Source organism: Danio rerio, chromosome 13 (assembly GCF_052040795.2).
Source record: "Danio rerio strain M-AB ecotype USA chromosome 13, GRCz13ab, whole genome shotgun sequence".
Taxonomy (NCBI): Eukaryota; Metazoa; Chordata; class Actinopteri; order Cypriniformes; family Danionidae; genus Danio; species Danio rerio.
This window is the reverse complement of record NC_141033.1, coordinates 42,747,581-42,761,328: the sequence shown is the minus strand read 5'-3', so window position 1 is coordinate 42,761,328 and position 13,748 is coordinate 42,747,581. Positions and strand designations below refer to the sequence as shown.

General features: G+C 39.6%; 1 protein-coding gene across 21 annotated transcripts in view; it reads left to right on the top strand.

Moving 5' to 3' along the window:
- The window catches only part of crtac1b (cartilage acidic protein 1b), a 200,807-nt gene that overhangs the window by 15,586 nt on the left and 171,473 nt on the right, over positions 1–13,748 (top strand). For all 21 annotated transcript variants that reach the window (XR_015506276.1, XR_015506279.1, XR_015506285.1 and 18 more), the window contains exons 3-4: positions 916–1,112; positions 1,204–1,340. Coding sequence is in view for 9 of the 21 variants with exons in the window: in XM_087279706.1 (XP_087135832.1) it covers positions 916–1,112; positions 1,204–1,340 (334 nt within the window). In the remaining 12 variants the exon portion in view is untranslated. The remainder of the gene's footprint in view (positions 1–915; positions 1,113–1,203; positions 1,341–13,748) is intronic.

The following is a 13,748-nucleotide window of genomic DNA, read 5'->3' as shown; positions in this document are numbered from 1 at the left end:
AATTGCAAGTGGTATGAATAGGGTATATTGTCACCTCAGAATTTTAAGGTTCTAGCTGACATTTTTCTCCAAATTAAGTTATTGACATATTCTTATTAAATGACAATGTATTTACATTATGGGATGTTTTTTTATAAGTTGTTTACATTTTAAGACTTTTAATTTACAAAAACAAAAACGGTTTATCGACAAAGTTGGCTCTAGCGCACATATTGTTTGCTATGGAATGCAAAAACTTTGAAGCTCAATATCTCAAAATCATTCAGAACGCAGATAGAACCTTATCATTCCAAGGTGACGATATGCAGAAGCACGTAGAAGGACTTTTAATTTGTCAGTAACCTGAGTCAAACGCTTATGGAGAACTGTATGCCATTACAAAATCGGCATGTTTAAGGTCTGTTTCTTTATAAAAAAACAACGATCTTCACTGCCTTAATGATATAAGCTATAAAGAGGGTCTCAGAATATACAAGAAGCACTGCATTAAATTATATTTTTCCACGCTATGTCTTTAAAATATGAACCTTTAATTTTACTTCAGTATTTCCATTGGTGTTTCTGTGCTTGTCTGCTGATCCTGACAGGTGCATGCATGTAAATGGCTTTTCACCTCGGTTTACGCTTTAACAACTAAATGAACACTGAAATCTATTTAACTGAGTATATCTTTAATAAATTACAGCATCGATGCTGTAAAAAGGAACCATAAAATTAAAAAAAGCCACATTAACTATTCACCTGAAGTTTATCAGTATGGGAAGAAACACTAGCTCGGCATATATCCTATCATATGAAATGAAATATTGCATTTTAATATAATGACTGATTAGAATATGTGGACTGTGTTAGTTTGCTTTAAATGCCTTACATGTGTTATGTATAAACTTATATGTACTTTTTCCCCCTCTTTAGCTACAATGGGCCAAATCTGGTGTTGAAGTATGACAAGTTTAAGAAGAGGCTTGTCAACATTGCTGTCGACAATCGCAGTTCTCCATATTACGCTCTCAGAGACCGACAGGGCAATGCCATTGGAGTGACAGCATGTGACATAGATGGTGACGGCAGGGAGGAAATTTACGTCCTCAACACTAATAATGCCTTTTCAGGTATGTAACGGTTTCACAAACAAGGCACTGAAGCAAATGCTACAGTAAATGGATTTTAGTTTCATGTAATTGTTTCTGTCATTTCATCCAGGGAGAGCGACATACACTGACAAGCTCTTTAAGTTTCGTAATGGCCGGTATGAGGATTTGCTGAATGATGACGTAAATGAACACAGAGATGTTGCCAATCGTGTGGCTGGCCGCTCTGTTGCATGCGTGGACAGAAAGGTGACAGCATTTACAGTTTTTATTGAATTGACCTGGTTTTATTGAATTGATTTATCTTTGTCCCAATGTGATCCCATACGGAAATCTGATGTTTATACAGTAACTATACATGAACTTGTATGTCATATATGTCATTTACATGCAGCATATTACCATACATTTGATTTCTATATGGTGAACTTCAATAACACAAACAGTATCATCTGTAAAAACCAAATAAGTACAAAAAGATATAGTTATGTGCAATGTTGTGCCACAAAATCTCACAGATCATCTGAAGTTCAGGATTTCCATTTATTTTATTGATGGGTTAAATGATTTCCAAGCCATGCTCAGACAAATGATATAAATATTAAATGTATATTATTTATTAGAAAATAGTAAAAACAAAATTAAATGCAGTGTTTATCATATTAAACTAAACAACTTGCTGTTAAATGGTCATAAACACTAAACTGTTTATGACCATTTGGTTTTTTATTTTTATTTGAACAGAGATGTTTGTGTTGCACATGTTAGCATTGGTTCATTTTAACTGTAGGAGAACACTGGTTGATTTTAAGGTTTCAAGAGTTCACACTTTGCTGGTGATTGATTATAAAGCTAGCTTGGCATGTGTCCCTGTTTGAGCTCAGGTAGATCTCGAGAACTGCCTTGCTGTAGTAGCTAATGAACATATAGTGATTGCTCTTAAGCGATAACTACTTACTAGGAGCATGTCTATGGTGCCAATTTGGATTAGTCAGAAGTTGCATGTTTTTGGATGGTGGGAGGAAACTGGGGAGCCCGGGGGAAACCCACGAGAGCACGGGGAGAATGTGTAAACTCCGCACAGAATCGCTGGATGGCTTGGTAAGGATTAAAACCTGTGACATGCTGTGAGGCAACAGTGCTAACCACTAGGCCACTGTGACACCCATCTAGGAAAGGTGGAGGAGTAGGGGTGGAAGGAGGGATTCTTCAAAACGAAGATTGCTGTTATATGGACCTTTTTAGGGTATTTATAGTGGCTTAGGAATCATCTGATTGGTGAATAATTAATTGAATAATGCGAGACCGGCCGCATTATGCAGTTGAATTGGATTATGGGACCTTGATCTTTCTTCCAACAACTTTTTACCTTGAAAAAAGTTACTTGGGTAACATTTTTAATAGTTAAAATATATTGTCTGGGTTGGTGTTGTAAATTATGCTACAAAAACTGTAATAAGCTGCCAGTACCCTTTCTGTTATATTACAGACTTTGTTTCTCTCTATATTATTTCTTCTACATTTTATTTTTTCAAACTACTAAAATGTCAATAAAAGTCACCTTGTAAAACTGTAGAGCTGAATTTTCAACAGTAGATAGAGTTAATTAACTGATATTGTTTTACAGTGTTGTCACTTTTCGGACTTCATGTAAAACAGTTTTGTTTCTTATGAAATTGTGCTGACTAAAACAAACATGTAGCCTGTTTTTATTAAATTCTTTTACGTTTTATGGAGAAAGCAGCTGTAGGGAACTTTTCTTGGTTTTGTTCGACTCTAAAATATTACAAAGAAGAAATTATTGATCTTTTTAAAACTGCATACAGTGGGGAAAATAAGTATTAAACATGTCATGTTTTTTTTTCATAATAGGAGCTGTTGACAAACCAGATTTTGGTGAAAACCCAAACAATACACACATAAAAATAAAGCAAAACAAAAAAAAAAGGAAAAGAAAAATGAGTTATGTGTAATAACAACCAAATGACACTAGGAGAAAGTACTCAACTACTGAAATGTATTTATTACTTTATATGAAGTGATTTTTTTGGTGCTTGCAGCTAAAAGACGCCTCTCATTTGGAAAATTAAGTCACACGAATTGCTTATTTTTACAAAAACTTCAGCGCAAAGTGTAAAAAACTTGATGGTTCTGAATAGGTCTCATTTATCAAATCTGATCTTTAATTTGTATTTTCTATTGGAATCAAGTCAGGTGATTGGCTGTGCCATTTTACAGCTTGATTTTCTTTCTCTGAAAGCATTGGAGAGTTTTTTTGGCTGTGTTTCAAATCATTGTCTTGCTAAAATGTCCACCCTGGTTTTATCTTCATCATCCTGCTAATGTAGATGTTGGACTGAAGCAGCTAATATTCATTTACACTGAGGAAGAGCAGAGGGTTGCCAAATAATTACTGAGAGGTTTCAGCTGCTGACTGGGCTTTCACTGCCTTTCCACACCTCCCTTTCTTCATGTGTTCAAGACTTTTTCTTTGTGTCATTTAATTTTTATTACACGTAACTTAATTTGTAAACTAGTTAGATTTGTTTTCTTGGCATATATGGATTTCTTAGGTTGTTACCAATATCCGGGGAAAATCTCAAGTCAACGGCGTCTTTAGAAAAATGGTGATGTGTTCAATACTTATTTTTTCCGCTGTATTATCGCATGTATAAATCTTTTCAACGCAGCTCATATAGGAACAGGAAAATGTGAATACATTCCAGCAATTTGTTATACTGTAGGTCTATTGATTATCAACAGAATGTCCTAAGAGCAGTGTCGAATGTAAGTGAAAGTGACTTCTGAAGTGTGTCAAGTGATTGTTTACAAGCCATTTCACCCTCACAAAAAAATTCCCTCAAAATCCTCCTCGGCCACCATCATCATCATTTACCGTCCGCCATCAGCGGGCAGTCCTGCCTCCCGCAGCCAGCCAATATAAGTATTCATTTCCAGCGCAATATTTGTCTCTGACACCGAATCATATGCTGTGATAATTAGAAAACTCAAAGGCTCATTTGTTTCTTTTTGTAAGGAGACATATTAGGTGGGAAGTGTAGCCTTAATTTGTCTTTCCGCACGGAGGTTATCAGAATTCCCGCCGTCTGACCGCGCTTTACTAAACCCAGACGCCATGATGAATGGCCAGTCGTGCCAATGATTTGTATTTAGTCCAAAACACAATAAGCTGAACAGCATATTTCTGCAATTACCGTGGGCCTCGTGCTGTTTTGCGGAGCAGTCAGCAGTGAAGGATGCTCAGTAATCCTGGAGGAAGAGCAGCGAGGGATTGAAATGGATTTTTTGCACCCGCAGTCATTTGACTGGGCCGATGATAGTGAGACGGGGCTGCTTAAAAGTATTTCATCAATGATTTTATGATTTACATGATTTAGGATCAGGCTCGTAATGCTTCGGAGAGAAACAAAACAAAACGAGGTCTATGGAATTAAATTGGGAAGCAAAGTAATTCAATAGATAACTAAATGAAAAAAAAAAATAATAAAAATAAAAAAAATAGTACTGTCATTGGATGCCATGCAAAAGTCGATCCCCAAAGAGATGCCTTTTGTTGTAAGTTGAATTTAAGTTGAATCCTGCATATGTTTTATGCAGTGGATGCCCTTCCAGCTCTAACCCATCACTGGGAAACACACATACACACTCATTCATTCGCACACATACACTATGGACAAATTAGCTTACCCAATTCACCTGTACTGCATGTTTTTGGATTGTAGGGGAAACCGGAGCACACACACACACACACACACACGCACGCACACACACACACACAGTTAAAGTCAGAATTATTAGCCCCTTTTTGATTTTCTTTTTTCAAATTTCTCAAATGATGTTTAACAGCAAGGAAATTTTCACAGTAAGTCTGATATTATATTTTTTTTTCTGAAGAAAGTCTTTTTTTTATTTAGTTAGAATAAAAGGAGTTTTTAATCTTGTAAACAAGGTCAAAACTTTTTGCCCCTTTAAGCTATGTTTTCCCCTCATAGTCTACAGAACAAACCATCGTTATACAATAACTTGCCTAATTACCCTAACCTGCCTAGTTAACCTAATGAACCTAATAAAGCCTTTAAATGTCACTTTAAGCTGTATAGAAGTGTCTTGAAACATATCTAGTCAAATATTATGTACTGTCATCATGGCAAAGATAAAATAAATCAGTTATTAGAAATGAGTTATTAAAACTATTATGCTTAGAAATGTGTTGAACAAATCTTCTCTCCTTTAAACAGAATTTGGGGGAAAAATATATACAGATGGCTTACGATTCTGAAGTTTTATAAAATGTATTTAATACTGTATAAGTTAATATAATTTCGAATATTTTTGAATAGTTCATTACACAGAAAAAAAAAGGGTTTACTGCATTTTTAGGTAACTATTTCCAAACAATTTGTATGGGCTAAATTTAAACAAACAAACTATGTTGAACATTACTAAATTTAATTAGTTTGTTTAAATTTAAACCCATTTTAATTGCCTGCAACCTGTTACCTTAAAGAATTCAGTAAACTCAATGTATCATTTTTTTTCCAGTGTATTTAAACAAAACTATTTAAAGTTTTCATTAGTTTATAATACATTACTCTAAATTATAGTCAAATAGTGTAGAACAATTCATTTCTGATAAATCAGAACCCATAATGTTGAAAAAGAGAAGAGTTGTTTTAACATAAAATATGTACAATTTTTAAAAATGAAATGTTTATGTAATTTTAACCAGATTAAGTTTATTATAGGGTGGCTCAGTGGTTACTGTCACCTCACAGCAAGAAGGTCACTGGTTTGATTCTTGACTAGGTCAGTTGGGATTTCTGTGTGGAGTGTCCATGTTCTACTCGTATTCGAGTGGGCTTCCTCTGGGATGTCCAGTTTCCACCAAAGTCCAAGATGCGCTATAGGTGAATTGAATAAACTAGATTGGCTGTAGTGTATGAGTGTGAAAGAATGTGTATGGATGTTTCCCAGTGATGGGTTGCAGCTGGAAGGGCATCTGCATATGTAAAACATATGGTGGGTAATTGGTGGTTCATTCCACTGTGGTGAACTCTATGAATAAAGGGACTAAGCTGAAAGAAAATAATTAAACTAAAGTTTATTATAAGGCAAAAGGCAATTGATAATTGAAAAATATACAGGACAAACAGAACATGTAACAAAACCTCAATCTGATACCTTACAAATGCATTGGGGCATAAATATCATACTCATGTAGCAGCATAAATAGTAAACTATTTAATATTTAAATTATTGTTACTTTAACGTAAACATGCATTTCTTTTAATCATATCAAAATAAATGTTAAAATAAATTAAAGATACCTGTGTCTTAAAGCTTAATTCATTTCTTGAAGAATGACCCGTGTTTATTTCCTTCAGCTTCGGCTAGACATTAATATTCAAATGCGATGTTTTCTCTCCTTGAAACTGAATCACTGTCATTTGTCTCTTCAAACTGGACAGGAAGACAGATGAGGCTGTTTCTGAAGGCAGACGGATCAGGCTTCACACTCGCTTACTGATTACCTGCATTACCTGCTTTCTCTCTAGATAGTACTTAAAAACCATTAAAGCAATATTGACAGTTCGAAAATAAAATTACTTTAATAGAGTTCAAAGGTACCCTGCGTATACCTGCAACACATGGATGTTTAAAGAGGAATTAAGAAATAAATAAGAAAAATAAAAAATAAAAATGGTATAAAGGTGCATTGACTAAAACATTATTAATATTATAATGTATTTAAAATCTGCCAAATATTCCGTGATATTTTTTTTTGTGTGACATTTTTATATATGGGGTATTCTTTGTACCTCATATAAAATATACAAGTGAATTCTTATTATTAAGAAGAATTATTAGCCACCCTGTTTAATCTTTTTTTCTAGTACTGCGTTGGACCCCCTTTAGCCATAATCAGTTGTGGCACAGATTCAACAAGGTATTGGAAATATTCCTTCAACATTTTGGTCTATATTGACATGAAAGCATCATGCATTTGCTGCAGATTTATCGGCTGCGCATCCATGTGTGAATCTCTCGTTTCACCACATCCCAAAGGTGCTTAATTGGATTGACATTTGGTGACTTTGGAGGCCATTTGAGTACAGTGAACTCATTGTCATGTTCAAGAAACCCAGTCTGAGATGATCCGCACTTTATGACATGGTGTGTTATCCCGCTTGCAGTAGCCTCCAGATGATGGGTACACTATAGTCTTAAGGGATGGACATGGACTATTCTCAATTTGTACTAATGGGTCCGAAGTGTGCCAGGAATATATCCCCCACACCATTACACCACCACCACCAGCCTAAAATGTTGATACAGGGCAGGATGGATACATGCTTTCATGTTGTTGATGACAAATTTTTACCCTACCATATGAATGTCACAGCAGAGATGGAGATTCATCAGACGAGGAAACATTTTTCCAATCTTCAATTGTCCAATTTTGGTGAGCCTGTGTGAATTTTAGCCTCAGTTTCCTGTTTTTTAGCTGAAAGGACTGTGGTCTTCTGCTGTTGTAGAACATCCGCCTTAAGGTTCTATGCGTTGTGTGTTCTTTTGCCTTCCTCGGTTTAACGATTATTTGAGTTACTGTTTCCTTTCTATCAGCTGGAACCAGTCTGGCCATTCTCCTCTGACCTCTGGCATCAGCAAGGCATTTGAGCCTACAGAACTGCCGCTCACTGGATATTTTCTTTTTTTCTGACCATTCTCTGTAAATCCTAGGGATGGTTGTGTGTGAAAATCCCAGTAGATCAGCAGTTTCTGAAATACTCAATCAGCCCATCTGGCACCAACAACCATGTCACGTTCAAAGTCACTTAAATCACCTTTCTTCCTCATTCTAATGCTCATTTTGAACTGCAGCAGATTGTCTTGACTATGTCTACATGCCTAAATGTATTGAGTTGCTGCCATGTGATTGGCTGATTAGAAATTTGCGTTAACAAGCAGTTGGACAGGTGTACCTAATAAAGTGGCCGGTGAGTGTAGATCTTGCATGACTAAATATTCATTCATTCATTTTCTTTTTAGCTTAGTCCCTTTATTATTCTGGGGTTGCCACAGCGGACTGAACCACCAACTTATCCAGCATGTTTTACACAGCGGATGCCCTTGCACCTGCAACCAATCACTGGGATACATCCATACACACTCGTTCACACACATACACTACGGACAATTTAGCTTAACCAATTCACCTTTTCCTCATGTCTTTGGACTTGTGGGGGAAAGCAGAGCACCCAGTGGAAACCCACACAAACACGGGGAGAACATGCAAACTCCACACAGAAGCACCAACTGACCCAGCCGAGGCTCGAACCAGCGATCTTCTTGCTGTGAGGCAAACATGATACCCACTGCACCACAGTGCAGCCCCTGACTAAATATATAATAGGCTAAAAAAGCAATATTGGCAATATTGGTTTATAAATGATAATATTTTGTGTATATTTGTATTTTATTTTTTAATAATATTAATATTAATAATCCATTACTATTAATTAATCTAATCATTATTATTAATCAATATTAATTAATCTTGAATGGAAGCTCATTACATTTTACACCAACCTTCCAAACCACAATTCTTAATTTTTCTTAGAAAATAAAGCATAAAAAACAAATAAAGCAATATTACTGTTAATATTAATAAACAGAGCATAAAAACCATGTAAATCATGACATTAAAGCCTATACTGCTAATGCATTCTGTGTTTTTTAACTCCATTATGCTTTAATCTGTATTTTGCAACCTGAAGTGGCGGTTATGTAGAAATCAGAGAGCATTTGACATTTTCATTGTTGTGCCTCATTAGGATTCTGGTCACGAGCTGCTGATATTTATATACTTATGTATATATTTCTTTATTTCGCCATTTCCATGCTGTTGGATGGTGGGTGTCTTTATTGAAACTGTGTGCGTAAGTTCATTTGCTTGGCTACTTCACTGACTTCATGTCCACGGGGAAGCTTTCTGATAATGGGGTGTGAAATTAATATCCAAGGGGAGGCAGCTGAAATATATATGTGTGTGTGTGTGTACTGTGTTAGAGCATGTTTGTGTGCTACTGTATGTGTATGACTGCTTCAATTGATTTCTTTATCTTATATGAAGATTACATAAAGAATAGGTTGGACACTTTAACTTTATTTGCTACTTTTTTATTTTTGATTATTATAGTTTTATAAGGGTTGGTCCAGAATGTATTTTTAAGGCTTGGTTGGTTGTGTTTATAAGATGCAAAGCAATGTTTTGCTCATCCTTCATTTGTAGAAAAATCAGGTAATTTGTTCATATAACTTACTTTGATTATATACAGCGACTCTGCTAGCATGAAAACAACTGTCACAGTTCTTAGTTCCCCTGAAAGGCTCTGATTGGTCAGCTAACATAATGTGCTGTGATTTGCAGATTGGCTCCACATTCACAGGAAAAGCATCATGCCCCTTCAAGCATGCGCTTTTGTGCTGTGTAAATGCTGTCAGTCAGAGTAGCTGTTAGTAGGGATGTAACGGTATTGTAAATACCGTCATACCGCAATATTAAATTTTTTCGATATTACCGAAGTCGCATGACTCGGTAAAACTATAGGTCTTCTGAGAAAATTTGCTCAGGCGAATGAAGCGAACGGGAGGTAGCTGGAACTTCATTTCCCATCAGCCCCGGCGTGGCCATAATCCTTTGCGGTCTGTTGTCGCTACAGATCCAGTAATGCGGAAATGGAGTGTGCTGCTAGTAGCGGAGATGAAAAAAAGATGGAAATGATCGAACCTAAAGCGGGTGTTGTCGCCGCGCGCGTGCTGAATAGCGGTGCTGTCGCGCGCGTTCTGATCAGCTGTGTTGTGGCGCGCGTATTGTAAAGCGCCGAGGGGGGGTTGAGCGCGCATACTCAAGAGAGGTGTTATCGCGCGCCTACTGAAGGGCTGGACTGGACGGAGGTTGTGTCGCGTCGCGGGGGCACTTTTGATCGTTTTGGAAGGGCATTTTCTATCCAAGACTAAAAAGGGCATGTGCACTGCACAGGTTGAGCCCTATGTGTGCACGTGCCTGCAAGTTGGGGAATACGACTAATAACAGTCATGGGGACTGCAGAAACACAGCACACTGTTCAGATTGATGCAGACATTGACTTGTACCACAAAGAGATCTCTATCTCACTCATGGTTTGTCCTCTCAAGTGGGGGAAAGACAATGCACAACGTTACCCCACTGCTGTCAACATGGGCCAAGTCATATCTCTCTTGTCCCAGAATCCTCAGTCCCAAATGAGAGGGTTTTTTTTCTGTTGCAGGGGACATTGTAAATACCCAGAGATACCAGCTTTTACCAGATTATAGTTATATGATAATTTTCCTTTAAACCCATCTCTATCTAAGTGAGTGAGTGATTAAATGTTAAATGTGATGAGTTTTTAACAATACTAAATTGAAACTTTATTTTTTTACATGGTTTAATAATTTTTTGTTATTAAAATTGAAGTTCCTGTTTCAAAGCTAACAGATAGATGGCTAATTTGTATGTCATTGACACTTTTGGCACTTTTTTGGGAGTATTTTCAAAAGTTTTTTTTTTCCTGTAAATGATTCAATAAATACCGTACCGTGACATTCATACCGAGGTATTACCGTACCGTGAAATTCTGATACCGTTACATCCCTAGCTGTTAGCCTTATCAGTTTGAGCCTAAACCATATATTTAGAATAAGCATGTATAAGTAATATGAAACGTTTACATATCTTTTGTTATTTGAGATGAAGAACACAGGGAAAGCTTCCACATAGAGAGACACCACAGCGCTGGTGAAGATTGTAGGTGTTGACAAGGGGTTTGACATATAAGTTTGAATTTGTAGCTAAATTGTTAGCGGTGCCAAACCGCACTTACATCCGTTGTTTACATCCTTATTTATGTCCTTGCTACAACATATCGTCAGTGCTAGAAGCTGTGCATGTAATAGTCCAATTTTAACAAATAAAAATACTTACAGGTTGTGGCTCACAATCCACAGCTTCGTCTATTATGGTTAGAGCTGCTCCTTCTTTGAGGAGTTTATGTCAGAGGTCTGAGTGAGAGAGAAGATGGTTCAGACACAGATGCAGGTCTCAGCAAAGTTTATTGAAGCCCACAAACTCAAGGGGCAAAAAAAATAGTCAACAAAACAATCTTCAAAAAAGGAAACTAAAAATTCCTCCGTAATGGAGTTGGCAAAAAAGCCCAAAGTTCACAAAAACTCAAAACTGAGAAATAAAGTCTCCAAAAACGATTAAATAAAACTACTCCGGAGAGGTTAGATGAACAGTCTTCAAGAGGGTGCAATACCCTGATACCCGACAGGGGGCGATGAATCCGGCCGCCGCTGACTGGGACAGAATGGCCACGAGGAAGACTGAGGCTTGGAAGCCGGCGAGAGAGTGTTGAGGGCCGGCAGGATAGGGACGGAGAGTCAGATGGGCGGCAAAGCAAAAACAGACGGGAACAGGCTTGAAGGCAGACGGAGAAAAAACACTTTAGGAAAATCAACAGGATGACATCAGACACGACAAAACTCACAGGATATACAAGGAACAGGACTAGACCAGGAGATCGCCAGACATGCCGGAAGGGGAAAAACTGCGATCTGACACAGAACTACGATCAACAGAGGGATAAATAGGGGGAGAAATCAAGGAAACCAGGTGAGTGAAATTAGTTTGATAGACTAATGGAAAGTAATAGAGCAGATGGGTGGGGAAACGAGAGGTAAACAAAGCAGGGTATGAGTGATCAAAACAATACGAGTGAAAGGGAAAAAGTAACACAAACATCAAACCGGTGATCAGACCGAGATTGTGACAGTACCCCCCTCCCCACGGACGCCACCAGGCGCCCTAGGGAGGGGGCTCACCTCATCTCCGACGAAATTCCTCGACCAACCCCCGGTCCAAGATATCCCGGGCCGGGACCCAGCTCCTCTCCTCCGGGCCATAGCCCTCCCAGTCCACTAGGTATTGGAAACCACGACCCCTGCGTCTGACGTCCAGTAACTTTCTGACAGTATATGCTGGAGCACCATCCACTAGACGGGGGGGAGGGGGGAAGGGGTCGGGACAGTGGGAACAAGGGGGGAGTACAAAACAGGTTTAACCCTAGAAACATGAAAGACTGGGTGTACCCGACCAAGCGTAGGAGGGAGCTTGAGCCGAACTGCCACAGGACTCAACACCTTGGTGATCCGGTATGGGCCAATGAACCTGGGAGCCAATTTACGTGAGGCTACCCTGAGAGGCAGGTCCTTGGTAGACAGCCATACTCTTTGACCACTAACATAGCGGGGAGCGGGAGTCCGATGACGGTCAGCCGCTGCTTTGGTCCGTCTACTAGCCTGGGCCAAGGCTTCCTTGGCTCTACTCCAGGTACGTCGACACCTTTGGACAAAAGCCAAGGCAGACGGGACCGCAGCATCGGGTTCCTGTGCGGGGAAAAGAGGTGGTTGATAACCAACAGAGCACTGAAATGGTGACATACCTGTGGAGGAGACTGGTAGAGTATTATGAGCATACTCTACCCAGGACAGTTGCTGACACCAGGAGCTCGGATTCTGGGATGCCAGGCAGCGGAGAGTGCGTTCCAGATCCTGGTTTGCCCGCTCAGACTGCCCATTGGTCTGAGGATGAAATCCCGATGACAGACTCGTAGAGGCCCCGATCTGTCGACAGAATTCCTTCCAGAACCGGGAGACAAACTGGGGACCCCTATCAGAAACAACGTTGACCGGAAGGCCATGAATCCGGAAAACGTGGTCCACCACCGCCTGAGCAGTCTCCTTGGCTGAGGGCAATTTGGGAAGAGGAATGAAGTGGGCCGCCTTGGAAAATCGATCCACCACTGTAAGGATGACAGTGTTCCCCTTCGATACTGGTAACCCAGTAACAAAATCAAGGGCAAGGTGTGACCAGGGGCGGGAAGGGATGGGAAGGGGGCGGAGCAGACCAGTGGGAGGCGAGTTAGAACTCTTGTTCTGGGCGCAAACTGAGCAGGCAAACACAAACTGCCTGACATCCCTGGCCATGGATGGCCACCAGAATCGCTGCCGGATGGCTGCCAGCGATCTCCGAACTCCTGGATGACAGACTAACCTGGATGAGTGACCCCACTGGATGACCTGTGAACGCAGAGCAGAAGGGACAAATAATTTGCCCGCTGGAACTCTCTGAGGAGGTTGGCACTCTCGTAAGGCCTTCAGGACCCGACTCTCAATTTCCCAAGAGAGGGAGGCCACCACCACACCCCTGGGCAGGATGGTGTCCTTTGAAACCACCCTCTCTGGGGCCTCAAACAGGCGAGAGAGAGAGTCGGGTTTAACGTTCTTGGACCCAGGCCTGTACGAGAGTGTGAAATTGAACCGGCTGAAGAAGAGAGACCAGAGGGCTTGTCTTGCATTGAGCCTTTTGGCAGAGTTTATGTATTCAAGGTTTCTGTGGTCTGTCCAGACCACAAAAGGCTGCTCTGCGCCCTCCAGCCAATGGCGCCACTCACCCAAAGCGAGCCTGACTGCCAACAACTCCCGATTGCCTATGTCATAGTTTCGTTCCGTGGGGGTCAAACGGTGGGAGAAGAAAGCACAGGGGTGTACTTT